The sequence below is a fragment of the Leptosomus discolor genome, chromosome 3 (assembly GCF_034619465.1).
Source record: "Leptosomus discolor isolate bLepDis1 chromosome 3, bLepDis1.hap2, whole genome shotgun sequence".
Taxonomy (NCBI): Eukaryota; Metazoa; Chordata; class Aves; order Leptosomiformes; family Leptosomidae; genus Leptosomus; species Leptosomus discolor.
Genome location: NC_141393.1, coordinates 26,091,292 through 26,109,065, shown reverse-complemented (window position 1 = coordinate 26,109,065; position 17,774 = coordinate 26,091,292). Strand labels below are relative to the sequence as shown.

At 44.4% G+C, this 17,774-nt stretch overlaps 1 protein-coding gene across 2 annotated transcripts in view; it reads left to right on the top strand.

Annotated features, from left to right (window-relative positions):
- The window catches only part of ESRRB (estrogen related receptor beta), a 100,353-nt gene that overhangs the window by 5,727 nt on the left and 76,852 nt on the right, over positions 1-17,774 (top strand). Inside the window, exon 1 of one of the 2 annotated variants that reach the window (XM_086462065.1) lies at positions 12,034-12,083. The exons of the other annotated variant lie outside the window; for it this stretch is intronic. Within the exon in view, the coding sequence (XP_086318191.1) occupies positions 12,034-12,083 (50 nt within the window). Of the gene's footprint in view, positions 1-12,033; positions 12,084-17,774 lie in introns of those variants that run through there. 2 annotated transcript variants of the gene reach the window in all.

Sequence of the window (17,774 nt, the reverse complement as noted above, 5' to 3'; positions counted from 1 at the left end):
CAAAGATTTCCCAAAGCACTGTATGCGTGAGTTATTTTGCTGCCACAACTGGTTTTGCAGTAGCTTTAATGGCACAAAACAAGCTACTGATTTGAGACCAGAATTGAGGAAGAATAGCATTGCTAGGAAGTAATGCGAGATATACTAGCAGAGGTGGAGCAGGAATAAACTGGGAATGTTGAATGATGTGTGTCCAAAAGCAGTAGTTCACTGTCTGCTCCTGCCCTTTTCATCTCACTCTCTGGCATCTCATCAGTAATTAATTGCAGGGAGACCCAAATTGACACAGTGCAGGCTGTACCACTCACGTAATCTGTTCAGTCCCCATCAGTGATCCTTTTGTAACGCTACCCTTCTCAGCATCTTCCAGCAAAATATTGGTGGTGGTTGATAGTTTCCAAGCCCTGGTTCCCCTTTGTGGCCCTCTGACCAAAGCCAAAACAAGAGGATAACTGCCAGATCTGTCTGAACGGGCAGACTTGTCTGTTTCTGTCTCTACAGCTCTTTTTCAGTTAGTGGTGAAGGTTCGACTCTGAATACTGAAGGCAACTTCATGTTTTTAGGGAACAACTCATCCTTCAGTTTGGAGAAACAATAAGAAATTGCATCACGAAAGACTACTGTATCTTGAAAAGGAATTCTTGATATGATACCAAGAATTCTGTATTTCCATGCTGACTTTTTCAGTTAATATATTTCCTCCTGGTTAATCTTTTAGTCTTTCCCTCCCCTTTAAGTTTAGAATGTTTAGATGAGCTTTGGGTATGAACTCAACTGACGTCCTTTCTGTGCAGTTAGGATCTGGTTGCATGTAACTTCAGGGTAGCTTTATCAGCTGTGGATTGAATTGAGGATGTCTATTGGGAGTTTCAGGTCTTGGTTTTCTCATTGGAGGTCCTTCCATCAGGCAGATCTGTTAAACACTTGCTGAGTCCCTAGAGACACTTGATCTGTGTTTAAAGGGAAGCAGCTGAACCACGAGAAGAGAGAAACGGCTGTGTACTCAAGCACTATTGCTCTGAAGGGATCTTACTCTAAGCTGTGCGAAGCTTGTGTGGCAATCTGGGTGCCTGGGGCTCTCTATGTGCTCCATCCCAGCAGAGGCCTGTGTGAGGCTCTTTCTGGCCTTTCCTGCTCCGAGAAAGACATGCTGATGGCTCCTGGATGCTTTGGGCATGAGCTGTGTTTAACTCTCCTGAGGCCCAGGCCAAGAAAACCTCTGGAGAATTCCAAGCAGCACCTGCCTCCTGCTCCCCACTCCTCTTAAAGCTTGCCCAGTGGAGACACACGCTCAGGGAGAGGAGGAAGTCCATAAATAAATAATTTCCTCTGTCTCTCCTGATCAGCCCAAGCAGCTGTGATTGCTCCTGAATGCCTGGGTTGCTTTCTTCTTAATGGCTTTTAAACCAATTTCACCCTCATCTGATGACCCAGCTGCTTCTCCTATTTTTGGAGGAATGATTTCTTCTTTTAGAGAGAGGGTTTTGGGGGGTATTTGTATTGTGTCAAGGGTTTTGGCTGAGGTGAAATAGTAGCAGTGCAGGCAAAGCTACAATTTACTGGTTCTACCAGAATAAGGCTGCCCCATGCCTTATTCTGACAAACCTCTACAGGGCACCTCCCTGGGTATTGCAGCTAGCATTGACCCTTGCTTGAGAGCAGTGAGCACATGACGCTTATGGACATCCCACAAACATTTAATAACTCTTACACCATTCTAAGACACTGCACTTTTTTGGGTATGTTTTATTGTTGGGAGAGCTCATCACTAAGAAATCTGAGTGCTTATCCTTTGCCCCACAGCGTGTACGTAAATGTTTGGGAACATGTGAGGAGCACAGGCTCTCACTTGTCTGATCAGCTGACCTACAGCGTCTCATTAATGGGCATTTGACATCTTGCCAAATATTTAGAGCTTACATTGGTGCTCTTGTCTTGTACTTTGCATATATGAACTGTAGTAGCTCAAAAAAAAAAAAAAAAAAAAAAAGGTGGTCCTTACATAGCAAGTATATAGTCAAATCTAAAGGTGCTTGGTTTGTATCTGTCACTGGTTGAGGCTGGGCCGGCCACTCACGAATGACAGACGCTCTCTATTAACCCTCCTCCCCTCCCAAAAGGGAAAAGGAGAGAGAACAAGGGAGAGAGACTTTACGGTTTGGAAAAGAAAGCAAAAACAGCTTTAATGAAACAATAATAATAAGGAAATAATGAAATATATACAATATGTACAAATAGATACAAAACCAATACCGAACCCAACTCCCCCGACATGAATGACGATACGTCACCACCACGCTGCGGGGCTGGCACTGGGGCAGTCCCAGGCTGGACTCGGCAGCAGACAGGAACGGGATGCAGGAGCTGGACTCAGGCATTGGGTTCAGGGATGTACAGATTGGGATCGATGACAGAACAGACAGAGTCCTCCTCAGATGTCGGCCATCGAAGAAAAGACAGAGAGCCTTGTGATCCCTCACTGAATATGACGTACATGGGATGGAATACTCTGTTGGTCAGCTTTGGGTCACCTGTCCGGTTCACTGCTCCCTGCAGATGTGACCTTTTTTGTGCTTGCGACGCTTTTCACTCCCAGCACCCCAACACGGAGTACAAGATTTAGCAGTGACCTTGGTCGCTACAAGAACAAGTATAAGCAAGGGCCTCTCTGCATCCCATTCCTTGATATGAACTATAAACATCAGGCCTTATCGCTGCTGGGAGCAGTTGCTGTCTGGAAAAACAGGCTGCTGTTTCAGAAAGTGCCGTTAGTTAGAGGGGACTTAACTGAAAAGTTAAAGCACTGAAACAGAATTAGTTCTGATTTAGCCCAAACCAGGACAGTATCCTAGTGCAACCCCTGGAGATATTTGTCACTCATCTGATGGATGTCTCTAGGTTTGTCTATGCAGAAGTGTTCTATATTTCCGGAAGTATTAGTACTGCCTCTGCAGGCAGTATGTACCTGCTGGGCAGTAGGACATGCAAGGCACATTCTGAACACCCTTACAGTGCTGATCAAGTATCCTGTGTGATGTGTGCTAGTGCAGCCTTGTGTTGTGTTCCAGGCCAATGATGGTCCCCCATAGTGCCTTTGCAAGTGGCACTAGTCTAGCTGGGTGGAATGCAGCTGCCATGCCTATGGTTATAATGCCAAATGGGCTGATTCAACCCAAATGATTGCTGGCTAATCAAGGCTAATGACCTACATTTTTTGTTTGTTTAAACCATCCTGCTTGACCAATCAGTTTAATGACTCTCCTCATGAAATGATCCCCTGGAAACAAAGTGATCACTCAAGGTACTCTTGCCTGGTACCTTCTCCCTCAGAAGCAAGGCAGGCCCTCCTGTGTGCTATGTCATTGGCTGTTTGGCAGACTTCTGTGTCTGAAGCAGTGACAGTCTTTCTCTCCTACCATCCTCCTTCTGTGCTTCTAACTTCTTGGTGCTCTGAAAAAGTAGTGGGTTTAACAAGAAGTGCTGTCTTCCAGGCTGTATAGTTCCCAGGACGAACCTGGTAGCAACAACTTCTGGAAGCATACCTTTTGCTGAGTTGCTGACCACATGAGTTATGAAATACTGCCAAATGTTGAGAGGCAAGGTCTAAAAGATGAGTTGAGTACTGCTGAGTTCAGCTGACTGCAAATATTTAATGGAAGATTGGTATGTTCAAGAGAGGAGCTGAGAAGGGAGGCATCAGTAGTCTCTGATAATTGCTAAAATAAAGGTGTTCAAGAGACAAGCAAAAGACCAAAACTGGATTTTCCTTTGTAAGCACTGTGAAGACCAAGGGGACCTGTTGCTAGGAGGCTGCAGCACCAAAGTCACCCTCAGACCACATGGGACTGAGATTTGAGTTTGTCTTAACAATGATACTGAAAAGTAATCTTCTCTAATGCTGCCACAGGAACAGTGAAGCTGGCAACACACGACTTTGAAGGATGAAGGCATTTTCGCTGAAATCCAGTGATGCATGTTCAGGTCCATCAGGAGGCTTTACTGCTGCCCACAACTGCCTCTGTACATGGATCTCTGAGAAACTTAAAGATTTGGAAGTTGCATCAATAAGACCTTTTCAAAGACATCCAGGGACTTGTACTTTCACAAGTGAGAGAGACTGCCATCTTTAGGAGTACACAGGGCTTCATAACGGAAGTAGGACTGAGCTAGTGAAGTTTATCCTTTCCTTTGCATAGAAAAGCTTTTTTTCTGGTAACCAGCATCTGTCTCCTTGTGACCAGCTACCTTTGTGATACTGTATGTGCATATATTGTGTAGCTAAAGTAAACATGTTGAAGTGGTCCTGAGGTTGCCATGCCTCTTATAAATGATATTTTGTGGTATAGGCAAGGATTGTTTTTCTTGTTCTTTTTCCATTTCTTGTTTGAAAAAGTACTGCAAAACTATGATCATGCATGGTCTGTAGGCACAGTGTTTGAATGTTAATGACTTCTCGACAGAGCAGTGATTTCCTAATGTGTTTTACTGCAGGTGTCTGAATGAGATAGAGTTAAAAGTGTGTTAAGAAGCTTGGGATAGGGTTTGTTGGCAAATCTGTCTAATCAAATAATCTGTCACACCAATTTCCTCTTGTCCAGGAAGTGAAATGAATAAACTCAAGAAGGAGTTGTCAAAAAAATCGGTATTGTTGTTCAAACACTAAAGTTTAGTACAGAACGGGTGTTCAAAATTGTTATGTACTTAACAGAGTTGTTTGGAGATCCAGAGCAGAGGAGACTTGCAGTTGTGCTGCTGATACAGCATGCCAGAAGGAAGATGGCCTCTGTCATGTCTGGCTCTAGCCAAAACCTGGAGCCCCTTACTGTTAGAAACTGGAATATTCTGAGTCTGCAGAAGACGACCAGGAGAGCAGTCCTGATTATCTGATGATCTCTGCTTTTTCCAGACTGTCGTACATCAGGTTTCCTAAGGTCACTTGGGACCTGCAGGTTCATCTCACTGCTAAATGCTTTTGCATAGATCCACCGTTGGCGAGCTCCTCTGTCTTTGGCCTGGCTGACCTGGTGAAGTCAATAGTATTCTATTGACTGTGCCCAGATGAGGCCAGATGGAGGCTTCTGCAGGGAAAGGAAGGTCTTTCCTTGCTTTCTTCATCCCTTATACCTGGATGGAAAAGTCCTTTTGCTGCTTTGCTTCTTTATAACTGCCTAACTCCCTTTCCAAAAGGACTCTGTTACCCACTCAGAGAATCCAGCTAAGAGGAAATTGCACACTTACCCACTGGTTTTTGTCATGTCATAATATTCAAACTGTAAAGTCTGGGCCACTGCAGCCACCTCATTGCTGTTGTTGGGAAATAAGTTATCTTGTAGGTGTTTAAGTTGCTGTTCCAACACAGACTTGGAAAAATTACCCTCCATCTTCACTGCCTAGCCCTCAGTGGGCATGCTCTCTAACAGTAGTAACTCTGAAGCATTTTGGTTCTTTAAGCCCCACTCCTTTACTGGGTTGAGACACTTGACATTATCAATGCATACACCAAAAATGTTTTAATTCTTTGCTTGTAGTGTAACAGTAAGTAACTGTTAGTTCTCCTGATGAGACAGATACTTCTTTTGATCAGTCCAGTGAGTGAGCTGGTACTGTGAATATTAGGGTCCTGAGGTGATTAGAGTGCATGGGCTTGGAGAAAGAAGCAGCAAATCATCTCCCCAATTTAGAGGAATGAACATGCATCCCCTGGTCTCCTGACCTCCCTCTTTGGCCTTTTGCAATACAAGACTTGAAGCAACTGTACTGACTGAAGGTGAAAAGATGCTTTTTGACTTTGTCCCATCTGACAGGATGAACCATCATACTGGGAAAGCCATGCTTGTGATGCCTCTATACTAGAGGATTGGCGACAGCTAAGCAGAGGTATTTTCAAGATTCCTTGATGCCTTATGTTCCCCCCTTCCTCCTGGTAGCTGAGCAAATAGACCAGCTACTGCTCAGTGGACACCTGGGATCATGGATAGGGAAGGATTAATTTCTGCTTTGCTGCAATCTGGAGAGAGGACAGGAAATAGCAGTGAGTGTGCTAGTAAATGATGTGTAGCTGTCAGTGTGAATAAAATCACTTTCCAGTCAATGTCTTGGTTATGTTCTGCCCGATCACAGTCGCCCAACTGGGGGTTAGTGTGATACATCACGGGAAACAGATCAGCGACAGGTCAAAATTTGGAGCCGGATCACAGCTTTCCACTGAAGTCTTCTAAGTCTGTGAGATCCATCTACCTCTGTAATTACCCATCTTGATCTTTTTTGAGGAAGGTTTCTGTCTGCTTAGTTAAACAAGTCAGGCAAAGACTAAGTCGTAGATTGACAAAACATGAAAGCAGATACACTGCAGTATTTCTGGGTAAAGAGAATAGAAGTTCCTATCAAATACCCCATCTAATTGGTAATGCAAGAGAGAGCAGAAGGCATGATCTCAGCTATATAGTTTCCTCTCCTGCCTCTCTGTATGTTTCTTACTACAATCCCTTCCAAAATCCGGAAAACAGTCTCTCTCTTCCCATCGTCTTTATTCTTTCCCATTTAGTAAAATACTCTGTGCCTGCCTCTGATGCCCTGTTTTGAATCCTGCAAAAGTTAGTATGGCTTCGCCTGGTTTGTCTTTGTGTGCGTGCGTGTCTGCATGTGCACTTTCATCTAAGATGTCAGCCGGAATGTGTTCTGCTCTGGAAACAGAGTCCTGCTATTAAAACTGAAAAGACAAAACCAGGTATAGAAAGACGCAAAACAGCACTGGCCCTGCAAAAACAGGGGTTATTAAAAGGAAGTCTTGACTTTTCATGGCAAACATAGGAACTATGTTTGTCTTATCTGATTGCTTCTAACACTTGTATCCAAGCACAGAACTTAATGAAAGGTCATGTTTTTGGGACAGAGAATGCTCATTCAAAGCAGAACAGTAAGGGTTAAGACACTTGTATTTGGACTCTTGCTGTGCTACAGATTTGCTCAGATTGATCTGGGGCAAGCCACATAACCTCTTTATGATATGATTTAGCAGTCTATAGATTGAGAATTATAACAGACATTTTAAAGGCTAGGTAATGCTTGAAGGATGTCTAAGGATGTTCAGATGGGCAGTTATTTAAAAATTGCAATGTGAAAACTATTTCCTGCTTAACTAGATGTTGAGCTTCAGCAGTGATAGTGGTGATACCTTTTAGATGGAAGAATGTTGTTCTGAAGTCAAATTAGGGAGTTTTCTTTTTTGGGGAAAAAAAATAAATCTATTGGAGTTTGGTAGAAAACAAGACATTGCCTCTGGTGGGGAAATCAAACTGTTTGCTTTGGGTATAATAAGGGAAAATAGAATAGATCCCAAAATAAAGAATGCTGTTTTGTCCTCATGGATAGAGTCTGTTTCTGGGATAGCTGTTTATTGTGGAAGGGGTTATATGTGGGAATGGTCAAAGCCTACCAGTGATCAAGGACCTGTGCTCAGAAGACCTAAATTTCTCTCTAGGGTTATTAGCCTTGCAAAGCAGAGGGATCAGGGCATGAAACACAGTGACTTGTGTGAAGTCCAAGCAACACTATTGGCCTCAGAAGTGTGAAAATGTTGTCTTCTAAATTCATCGCACTGACTTGTCTGTAACTGTTGTTTCCTTAAATGAGACGGGCTGGGAAAGGTCTCTTGTCATTGAACTTCTCTTTCCCCAGCAGACAAGATAAGAATGTGTGTATACAAGTCTGTTCTGCCCAACTTAGTTCTCCTAATTATTATGTATGGTTTTTGCCCCATGCCGATATTGCTTCACTGACTTCTTGTGAGAATACAGTAATAGGGCCTTCATAAAAGGGAAAAAAGTCCCAAACCACCAAAAGTGACTAGATCTCTCTCTCTGCTGCATTTTCCTTATGCACAAAAAACTAGCCTTATCAACAAGTGAAATCAAGTTTGTTTGGCAGGTTGCTCCTATATTAGACAAAATGGAATTTCTGTCAGTCAGTCAGTTGCTGGGAAGTTGATGATTATTCCATGATAAAAGCTAAAAAAAAGAATACTAAGAATAGTAATCTATCAAAAACAGGTTAATCATTAAAGAACAGGGGAAAAGTCTTCAAAGAAAGCGTCCTTTCATCATCTTTTAGAAGAGCCAGCAAAAGTAGAGACACGTCTTTGCAATTCTTGCTTTCTTTCTGGGGAGAGGGATCGCATGTCTCAAAGAACTGATACTGCCTATAGCTCCATCAGCCTGTAGCACTCCAATTGTGCTCTGTCCGAGGCTAACATTGATGGAAAATCATTGCTCTGCATTTGGACCAGGTGTGAGGAGAACTTGTGACCTCAAAAGCCAGAGGCTGCCTTATGAAAGTCATCCCAATGGGTAGCACTTACTAGAGCACCTGTGGGTATGCTCTGCTCAGAGGCCACAGGCTGAGTGGCTAGGACTGTTGCCGCCCCTCCGGCAGGGAGGCAGCAGCAGTTTCAGGGCAGGACTTGATCAGGATGGCAAAGGCTGTGCTCACAGCGCAAGCTAGTGCTGCTATTGCATGTGCAGCTCTGCCTTGTATTCACCCAAACTGATGTTCTTGGCTTCCAGGTCTGTCAGCTTAATCTTACAGTCTTTTCTAACATCATCCGGGTACTTTTTTAAAGAACACACATATTAGAAGGATGGCCATGTTGAGTTCAGTGTTTCCTTCTTTACTCTTGGGGGCGAAGAGAAATCGGCTAAAGCTGTGAGAAGAGATCAGCAAGCGCTGTGTGTGGAGGGGTTTGCAAAAGATGAATCCTCCTGAAGTTCCAAAATCAGCCTGCAGGACTCTTGTCCTCTTTCTTGGGAATTCAGGTTGGCAGATCAGGCCCAGCCAGCAGAGACTATTCATTTCTATCCTTCTCAGAAAGGAAGAGCCTGGCCTCTGCACAGCTGCTCTCAAGGCAGGGGAAGCTCCATTTGCCCATTTGCACTGGGTCAGATTAACATTACATTTCTGCATCACTCTGTAAATACCCACCTTACCTAGGCAGTCCTCTGTCAGCAGCAGCCCATTTACAAAGTACAAACTTACCATTGTACTGTTTGTATCAGTTAATTCAGCCCTGTGGACCTTGTGCCAGGTAATCACATGGCTCCCTTCTTGCCTCATCTCGGCTTGGATAAAAGTTGAAGTGAAAAATTAAAATATCAGCTATAGGGAGTGCAGAATCTGCCTGTCAGGCCATTCCCACCCTGGTCTCTCATGCACTGAGCGCCCACATCAGAGCTAATCGCTGCACCATCAGGATCCAGCCAGGCCACATCTTTCTGGAGAAAATTGTTTTCTATCAAAACCAGCTCACTGTAAACATGCTGGGTGCTCTTGAACTGTAGCCTGCCCAGGCCCTGACCCTGTGTGCTTCCTCCAGCCGCTCTTGCTACTGTGCATCAGGAATCTTCTTCACGGGGCAACTAGGTCATCAGTGAGTCCCTCTCTGACCTCAGATTTCTGTTGGAAACACACTGGTGCTGGTTTCATCCTTCTTGCCTCTGCTTGGGTCAGGTGTTCTCCAATGTGGTCAGTGAGATTCCTTGCTTACAATCTTTGGCCCTACTAAAGCCAATGCCCTACTAAAGCTCTTGTCTTCTCTATCTGCAACATTTAAACTATATTAGAGTTTCTGCTGGGCTGATACATCACTTAGGTATACAAAGGTATATGTGTATGTGTTCCATCTGTATTAATTCTGCTTCCTGGGAAGATGTGTAATCTGAATGGTGTCACCTGCAACATTCAGGTAATCAGATTCTGCTGTACTCTTAAAACTGTGGATGAGTCTTCTCTCTGTCTCCCATTTTCTAAACTAACCTGTTTTCTGTGCTATCTTCATGTGTACCTTTCACCATAAAAGATCTCTGTTTTGGCATCCTTAAGCTCTCCTGTCTTAAGAACTGTTGATCAGAATGCAGCTTTTCCCCACATGGCCTGGGGACACGCTAGGGCACACCATTAGTTTGTATGGCATTTGTTAAGATCTCTGGCAGAGGAGGTAGTGAGGAAGTTGCACTGATAGGCTTCAAAAAAGCAAGGATGGTTTACGCTGGCTGTGAATTTGGCCAGTCCTTTTTTTAAAATATTCTCAAGTTTCTACAAATACTGATTGTATGAAAAGTTTTAGCCTAATTTAGTCAGTGGTTATTGTCATATAATTGCCAGTTAATTGCTGAACCACGCTACATTTTCTTCTATGCTGTCTCACCCCCCTCTCATCTGAAAAGCTCTAGTCTGCCTTTTGCTTCTCCTGGTGTTGTACACTCTTGCCTCAAATTAGATTCTGGGGTTTTATGTTAAGAAATATCCTCTTAGCTCCTACTTTTTCCTTTCTCTTTGCCTGGCATAAGAGAATTAAGCTTTTATCTAGGCGTGTGTGTGTATTTTCCTTTTAAAAAGGCCTCTAGTTCTTGTTTATCTGTTAAGGCTATTTTTATGTATTTCAGCAATGGACATCTAAACATGAAGTAGAAGCGTAGGAGAGAGACAAGAGAGGTTTGCAGGAGCGCAGTTCGGAAGGTGGAGAGTAGGTAGTAAGGGACAAATAGACCCCGTAGAGCACCTTTATGTGAGTTAGGCTTTCAGTGCAAGGCTGCGTGTGCTAGGCATGAGCCTGAGAGGCTCATGCGCTTGTGTGGAGAGGGATCTGCAGACAGATATTGGTATGTTGCTGTAAATGTTCAGTAGAATTGTACAAGTGTGAAAATGTGTGTGGGAATTGTGAAAGCACACTGGCTCTAACAGCAGCCAGTACATATGCAGAGCTTTGAAAATGTGTCTTTCATGAGGCTGGTTGTGTGTGCCAGTTTTGATGTTTGTGAAGATTTCTGACGGTCTGTACCTGTGGGGTTTGTGCCTGGGAATGTGTGCTGTTATCCTGAGTGTCTGATTCTGATCTCATGTGCCAGGATTTATTCTGGTGTGGTTTCATAAGCTGCGCTGAAGTGACACCTGAATTACACTGCTTTGAAATGGGACCGGGGCGCTCTTCTGCGTGCGTGTATTAAATAGTTTGTGTGTGTATGGGAAAGCAGGTGTCTGAGTACAGGGATTAGGCTGTGTCAGTGTGAGACGTGGGACTGTACATGTGCACAAAGCGTGTGTATGTGGAGTCATGTGCTGGCATGTCACGGGGCCTGCGACACGCATGGACGAAGCGGCACACTGGTGTGCCGTGCGGTGCATGTGGACCCTGTCTGGGTGGACAAACACCCGCCGGCACGGGCGTGCGGGCTGCGAGCAGACGCAAATCGTCCATGGGACACCCTTCACCTCGAGGTTGTGTGTCACCCTAAACTCTACAGCCGATGCCCACGACAGGCAGATTAGCGGGCAGGAGGGAAGGGCAGCGTGCGCTCCCGCCGCGACCATTCCCGTGCCGGCACCGCGCTGGGACGGCGAGTTCGTGCCACCCGCGCTGCCGGCGCCCCACCGCCCCAGCTGCACCGCCGCGGACCCCACCGCGCCCCGCGGGGCCGGGGCTACGCAGCCCCGACACCTCTGGCCCCGGTTCAGGACGCCCCGCCGTCTGTCCCGGGGGTCCGGGGCCGAGGCCGGGGCCGTGGCTGCGCGGTGCCGCCGGGCGCGCCGCGCTGCCGGTGCTGGGTCCGGCGGCCCCCCCCGGCCGTGCCTCCCCCAGCCGCGCTCCAAGCCCAGCCCCTGCGCGGGAGCCAATAGCCGCCCTGCCGTCTCCATCCGTCTCCCGGCGTTAAAGCTACAGCGGGGCTCGGGGCGGCGAAATCCCTCGTGGCCGTGTCCTGCGCGGCGCCCGCCTCCTGCCGCCGTCAGTGTGTCCGCACGCGGGCGCGGGAGCGGAGCGGAGCGGAGCGGCGCTGCCTCCCCGCCGCCCGCCCCACCGCCGGGCTCGGGCCGGCTCCTCTTCCCAGGGCTCCTCCCGGGCCCTCCCTGCCCCTCCCTGCCCGCTGCAGTTTAGTTCTCTCGTGGTTTTTTCTTCCTTTCCTTTTTTTTTTTCTTCTTTCTTTTTCTTTTTTTTCATTTTTTTTTTTTTTTTCTCCTCCAACCGGGAATGCTCAAACTGGACTGATGGACATTTCCGAGCTGTGCATCTCCGACCCGCTCGGCTACCACAATCAGTGAGTGTGCCGTGCCGTGCCGCGCCGGGACCGGGCGGGCCGGGGGCGGGCTGGGACCGGCGCTGCGTCCCGCTGCGGGTGGGACGGGGCAGTGACCCCGCAGTCCCGCTGCCGCCCTGCCGCAGAGCCGCCTGCCTCCCGCCCCCTCGGGGCACCGCAGGTGCCGGGGTATGTGAGCGGCCGGCCGCGGGCAGGGCGATGCGCACCTCTGCGCGGGCAGGTGCGGCAGAGTCAGCGGCGGAGAGCTTGGGGGGGTCGGTGTGTTTCTTTATTGCCTTGTAACTTCTCCCTTTAATGCTTCATCTCCTAGGAACAGGCAGCTAACAGTGAGCACTGGCAGACCTTTCTGCGCAGTTCTACTTTCCGTCTGTGCTAGGATTTTTATTAGGTGAATTATTAGGTGCTAATAAAGAGATGTGCATATAAATTTACACAACATAGATCCAGGAAAGCACTGTCTTTTATAAAATAAATTGAAAAAAAAGGTCTGTTTTTCACCTGCAATTCACCAAACAGTTTCCTGCAGTTTACTGTTTGGATAGCCTGCCCGGGGAAAGAGTGGAGTGAGTCGGAGGGCTGGCAAGCAGACATCCCGAGCTGGGACCGATGACTGATACCTTAGCACCTGCTACTGCTCTTTGTATTCCGAAGTGGGCTGTGCCTGGTAATGCTGCCTTTAAAATTACTTTAGCATGTGAAGTTCGGTTTGATCCTTTCAGGGAAGTTAGGAAACAAGGCAAAATCTTCTCAGCGTTTGCGTCCAGCTGTCTGGAGCAATTAATTTTAAATGCCTTTCTCCTCTCCGGTAGATCTCACCCTGAGCAGAGTCCCCTTTTGTGTGTTTGCATGTTAATCCGTGTGTCACCTACACAGGTTCTGTGGTGTCATCAGAGGTGGGAGTGAAGTAATTTTTCCCTTTTCATTGCTTTTGTTTTAAGAACACATTGTATTTAGTAAAATGAAAACAATTAAAAGTAAACAAAAACCCCTACAATGATACTTAGCCCCATTTCTTGTTACAGCTGTCTTTTTTTTTGTCTTTCTCTCTCTTGTTTCCTGATATTCCATCAGTCTGTACACTCGTTTCTTCTTCCTTTAATCCCCTGCTTCCAGCACTTTCATTAAAATGAGACTAAATATTGTTAATAGAAATTAATAATCTAACCCATGTGATTTTCTTTTCCCCACTGGTGCTTCACTTGTGGCTGCTCCATTTTGAATTAAAAATAAACAAACAGTTTCTTAAGGGAAATGTGTTCTGTATGCTGCTGAGAGTCTTTTAATATTAAGGCAAAAATAGAAAGTGCGTTTACCTTCATGAAAATTTAAAAAAAAAAAAAAAAAGAACAAAATGCCACAATCAAAAGCTAGATCTTCATCACTTACTATATTTTCTCTTAACTTTTTTCTTTTATTTTTCCTACTTTTGGAATTGAGAAAAGGAACTCAACATGAAAATAGTAAGAAGTAACCTGCATGTTGTATTACTGTTCACCCCTTTTACTTTTCCATGGGCTCTCAGTCAGTTCTCAGTAATGTCCAGTGCACCTTACCCATGTTCACAACTCTTTTGCTGCTGAGGAGACAGATGAAGGTGGCCCCTGGGGGAAGTGCCACTGAGCCTCTGCGGCTTTACGGTAGACAGAGAATGCTGCTTTTTGAGATGAGAAACTGTTGCAGAGGTCTTTGTTTAGAGAAGTGCTTGGCTTGGTTCTGTGTGCCAAGTAACCTTCTCTTTAACATTGTTGAGGTTGGGGAAGAGAGACAGAGAAGTATAATTTAAAATATCTCAATCTCTATTTTTCAATCTCTTCATTTGTTTATTTATTTTCAATTAAGGGAGTACAACGATGCAGGGAAGTATGGCCAAGTCTGGAAAAAGTTATTGAGAGAAGGAAAAGATGTGAGAAGCCTTAAAAATACAGTGTGTCAGGTACCGATTTGATTTACATTCTGAAGGTTAGATTTCAGATTGTATTCCTGTAGCTGAGGATAAAAGTTGTCCTGATATGTAGTCCTTTAGTAATTTTTATCTTCCACTGTAACACAATTATATTGTGAACATATAATGTAAATACGGGTATCGCATTTGTGCCTGTATCGCTACCTAGCTGTGTGAGCGTATTATCCTTATGGTACTGATTTACTCTTCTGACTGCTAGCCATTGAAAAGACTTCAACAGTTATCTTCCTTTTTTAAAAAAATACTGCTTTTAATTATGTGGAAGCAATTTTTGTCAAATTAAACCTTAAATTAGAAGAGAATTTTAAAATATCGCAAACTGCCTCTTCTTGTTTAGTTGCTTGTTAAGCTATAGGAAAAAATAGGATGAAGAGTAGAACATAGCGAGAGAAATGGATGTGGTCACTCGATACATGATCCATACAGTTACCTGGAAACTATATTTCACCTGGCAGTTATTGAGAGAGAGAGAATGAACCAGGCAAAGGAGAGAAGAGGTAACTCCCTTCACCTTGGAGTTTACGGATAACTTAATTTTTGTAACAATCAAACCCAAGAAGAGTCTGAGCAAGAACTAAGCAAAGGAATTTATCGTTCCTAATCCCACTCTTCAGGTTTTGGATTTGTCTTCCTCAAGGAGTGACAGTTCCCTTTCCTTTGCCTGTGTGTGTTGATCTGAACGATTACACCAGGAACCAGTGGAAGTTCTGATCAGTGGGCTGTGTGGTTTCCCTCACTGCAGGATCTTGCAGGGAGAGTAAGAAAATGCTTCTTCCTAATTTTGGCCCTCTGTGCCTGCGTCCTAAGGCACATGTATTTAATTTCTTGTGTAGGAATCCACTCTTTAGCAACCACTTACTACCTTTTGGTACTGACCTGTGAGGGGATTAGTCCTGAGGTAGGTGGTGCAGCTCCAAGGAAGAAGCTTTTGTATGAGTTCGAATTGGGAAACTAACAAAGACAGTGATTTGTACCTGCAGTTTGTCTCTCAGGTGAGGGCATATGGTGAGAATACGTTAGTTACACTGTACTGACAACGTCTGTCTGCAGTACAGCAGGAAAGGACTGCGTGTGCAGACACCAAAAATGTACACTCTGACATACAAAAGATGTGATTATAGTCACACGCAAACACATGTGCACATCTACAAATATTTATGTGCAGGTATATGCACAGACGTGTATGGTTTTACTGAATATTGGTGTTGCGTGTGTCCCATGCAAACCTAAGGCTGTTTCAAAGGAGAGTGAAATGCGGCATTTTTACTTTTCCATATTAACTTCCACATCCCAGAGTATTTTTTTCTGCCTAGTTATTGTTGCCACTGGAAATATCGATAGGACTACGAAATTGCCATCTATTTCTAATTAATATTCTACCTGACAGACAGAAAGTGACTAAGGAACCATCATGAAGCGAAAATAAAAACCATTGGCAAATGAGGGCGTCCTGCCAGATGCTATGTCTCTTACACTGTTTCCTCTGATGTACAAGACAGACACATGAGTCATTGATCTGATAAAAATGAAAATTATTTTATGAACAGAAGGAAAAAGTTGAAAGGAATAAATGATATATTTGATAGAGAGATGGAAAAGTATAACATTGGAATTTTAAGTCAATGAAGAAGTGAATTCCGGACGCTGCGGCAAAGGATTAACAAAGTTGTTGTCCCTGACTCTAACGCACAGACTGAGGAAATGTGACTTAATTTCAGAGGTTACTGGAAATCTCTGTTTTCTGTGAATGGGAGGAAATCTGAGTCAGAGAAGCTGAATGCAACTGTCTGCTCTGAGTATCTCTGAAAGTCTGGGATAGGGAGGAGTTGTTAACTGGGGAGAATGGGGAGGGAGTTGTTTGTTTTATTGACAGAATAAATTGCAAAACCATCTTTGTAAGGGAGATGGCCTAGTTACTGGGTTCCTGAACGAGGTTCCCATCACAGAATGGGGTCTCTGTACGCTAAGCTTACTGAGCACAAGGCTGATGAGGAAATTGGTACCTTTAAAGTATTTATATTAACTTTTCCCTCCTCTTCCAATCCCAGTTGTAAAAGTAAAGATGATCTAATCATTATCAATTATTGAGAAATATGGAAAGATCAATATATTTAAAAATAGGATTTTTTTCATTGTATTGATTTGAAGTAATCAATAGATATTGCATTTAGCCTGAGAGGGGAAAGACTTTGGAGAGATTGCATCAGAGAAAGTTGCTGTGGCAGAGATTTCACATCCCGTTTTCTTCCTTTCCAAGAGAACGTTGTTCTACTCTCTGTGCCCTTTCTGCTGTTATTCCCCAGCCCTGTTTCTGTGCTGTTACTACCGCTCTGAATTTCATGTTGTTGAAAACATCTGTATTCCTCAAGTAATTTCAGTTCCATAAGAAGTTTTGTGCATTATGTCTGTGGGTCTCTCTACCAAATTTTCCAGGACTCAAAGAATACAAACTCTCTTAACGAACAGAAGAAGGGAGAAGGTAAAAGGTTTAAACCTGAGACTAGATGAGCTTTACTGGTTCTGTTGGGAGCGTGGTAGAATTTCTCCAAAGAGTGTAAAATGTCTGAGAGACCTTTAATTAGGGAAAGAAATAGTAAAAGTAGAAAAAGATGGTGACAAAGCTTGGATATAAAAGCCAAATCCTTTCCCCAACTTCTCCTTCTAACTTGCTCTCTTCGGTTTAGGAGCTGGGGGTCATAGCAGCAGCTGGTGTTACACGCCAACAATTCCACTGTAGATTGCAGAGATTGGGAAATTCTTCCCAGTCAGACCTGTTCTTTATTCCATGGAGCTACTGAGGGTAACTTTAGAGCCAGGGAGGACAACAGAATTTTTAATTTGTGCAGTGAGCAAGTAAATCTAGCATCTGTCCAGTACCCAGCAGTGAGGTTCCTAGGTAATGCTGCTATAGAAACTGGGGAAAAAAGGGAAAGATCAGAGCTTCCACAGCGAACTATGAATCAGATGGTTGGTTGTTTAGTGAAGGGGCTTAACAGAGAAGATATCAGCAGTATTCGGCTACAGTGACCTTGCCAAAAAAAAAGGAAAAATCTTGATTTCTTTCTGTCTTCCCAGTATCAACTGCATTTGAGTGGTGAATGTAGTCATCCCTGCGTACATGTGTAAAGTGCTTCATGCTTGTCATCAGGAACAGAATATAATTTAGTATTATTTATTAGTAATAGCTGTTGACCAGGTGAATTTTACTTCTTAGGAATTAAATTGTAGTAACTTATTCTTCGTGTTTGTTTCCATCCTTGCTATACTGCCTCTCTCTAAAGCTTTGCCCTGTCTCTTCAGAGCAATAGAGATGCCACAAAATGATCCTTGCAGCTGGAGCACAGTGCACTTTGATTCTTCCAGTGCTTGAGAGTCTGGCTGCTGGCAGTGACTGTCCGTGAGGAGAAACATGCCTGCTCAAGGTGGAACGCACTGTATAATAATATATTTGTCGTGTTTGTAATTGCAAATGTAATTAGCAAACAAGCTCTGGGGGATTGAGGACTTGAAACTTTCGCTGCACATCATTTGACCCTATCTTGACTGGACTGGAGCTTGTACGCCACTGTTAACCCTTGCTGTTCTTGCAAAGAAATGCTCCTTCTAGTCCGACTGCTGCTAAGTTTCCTGTCATTTCTTTTTCTCTCCCCAGCTCTTTTTTTTTTTTTTTTTTTTTTTCTTTTTGCTATGAGCAGCACTGTACCTGTATTTGCTTATACCTTCTGTTA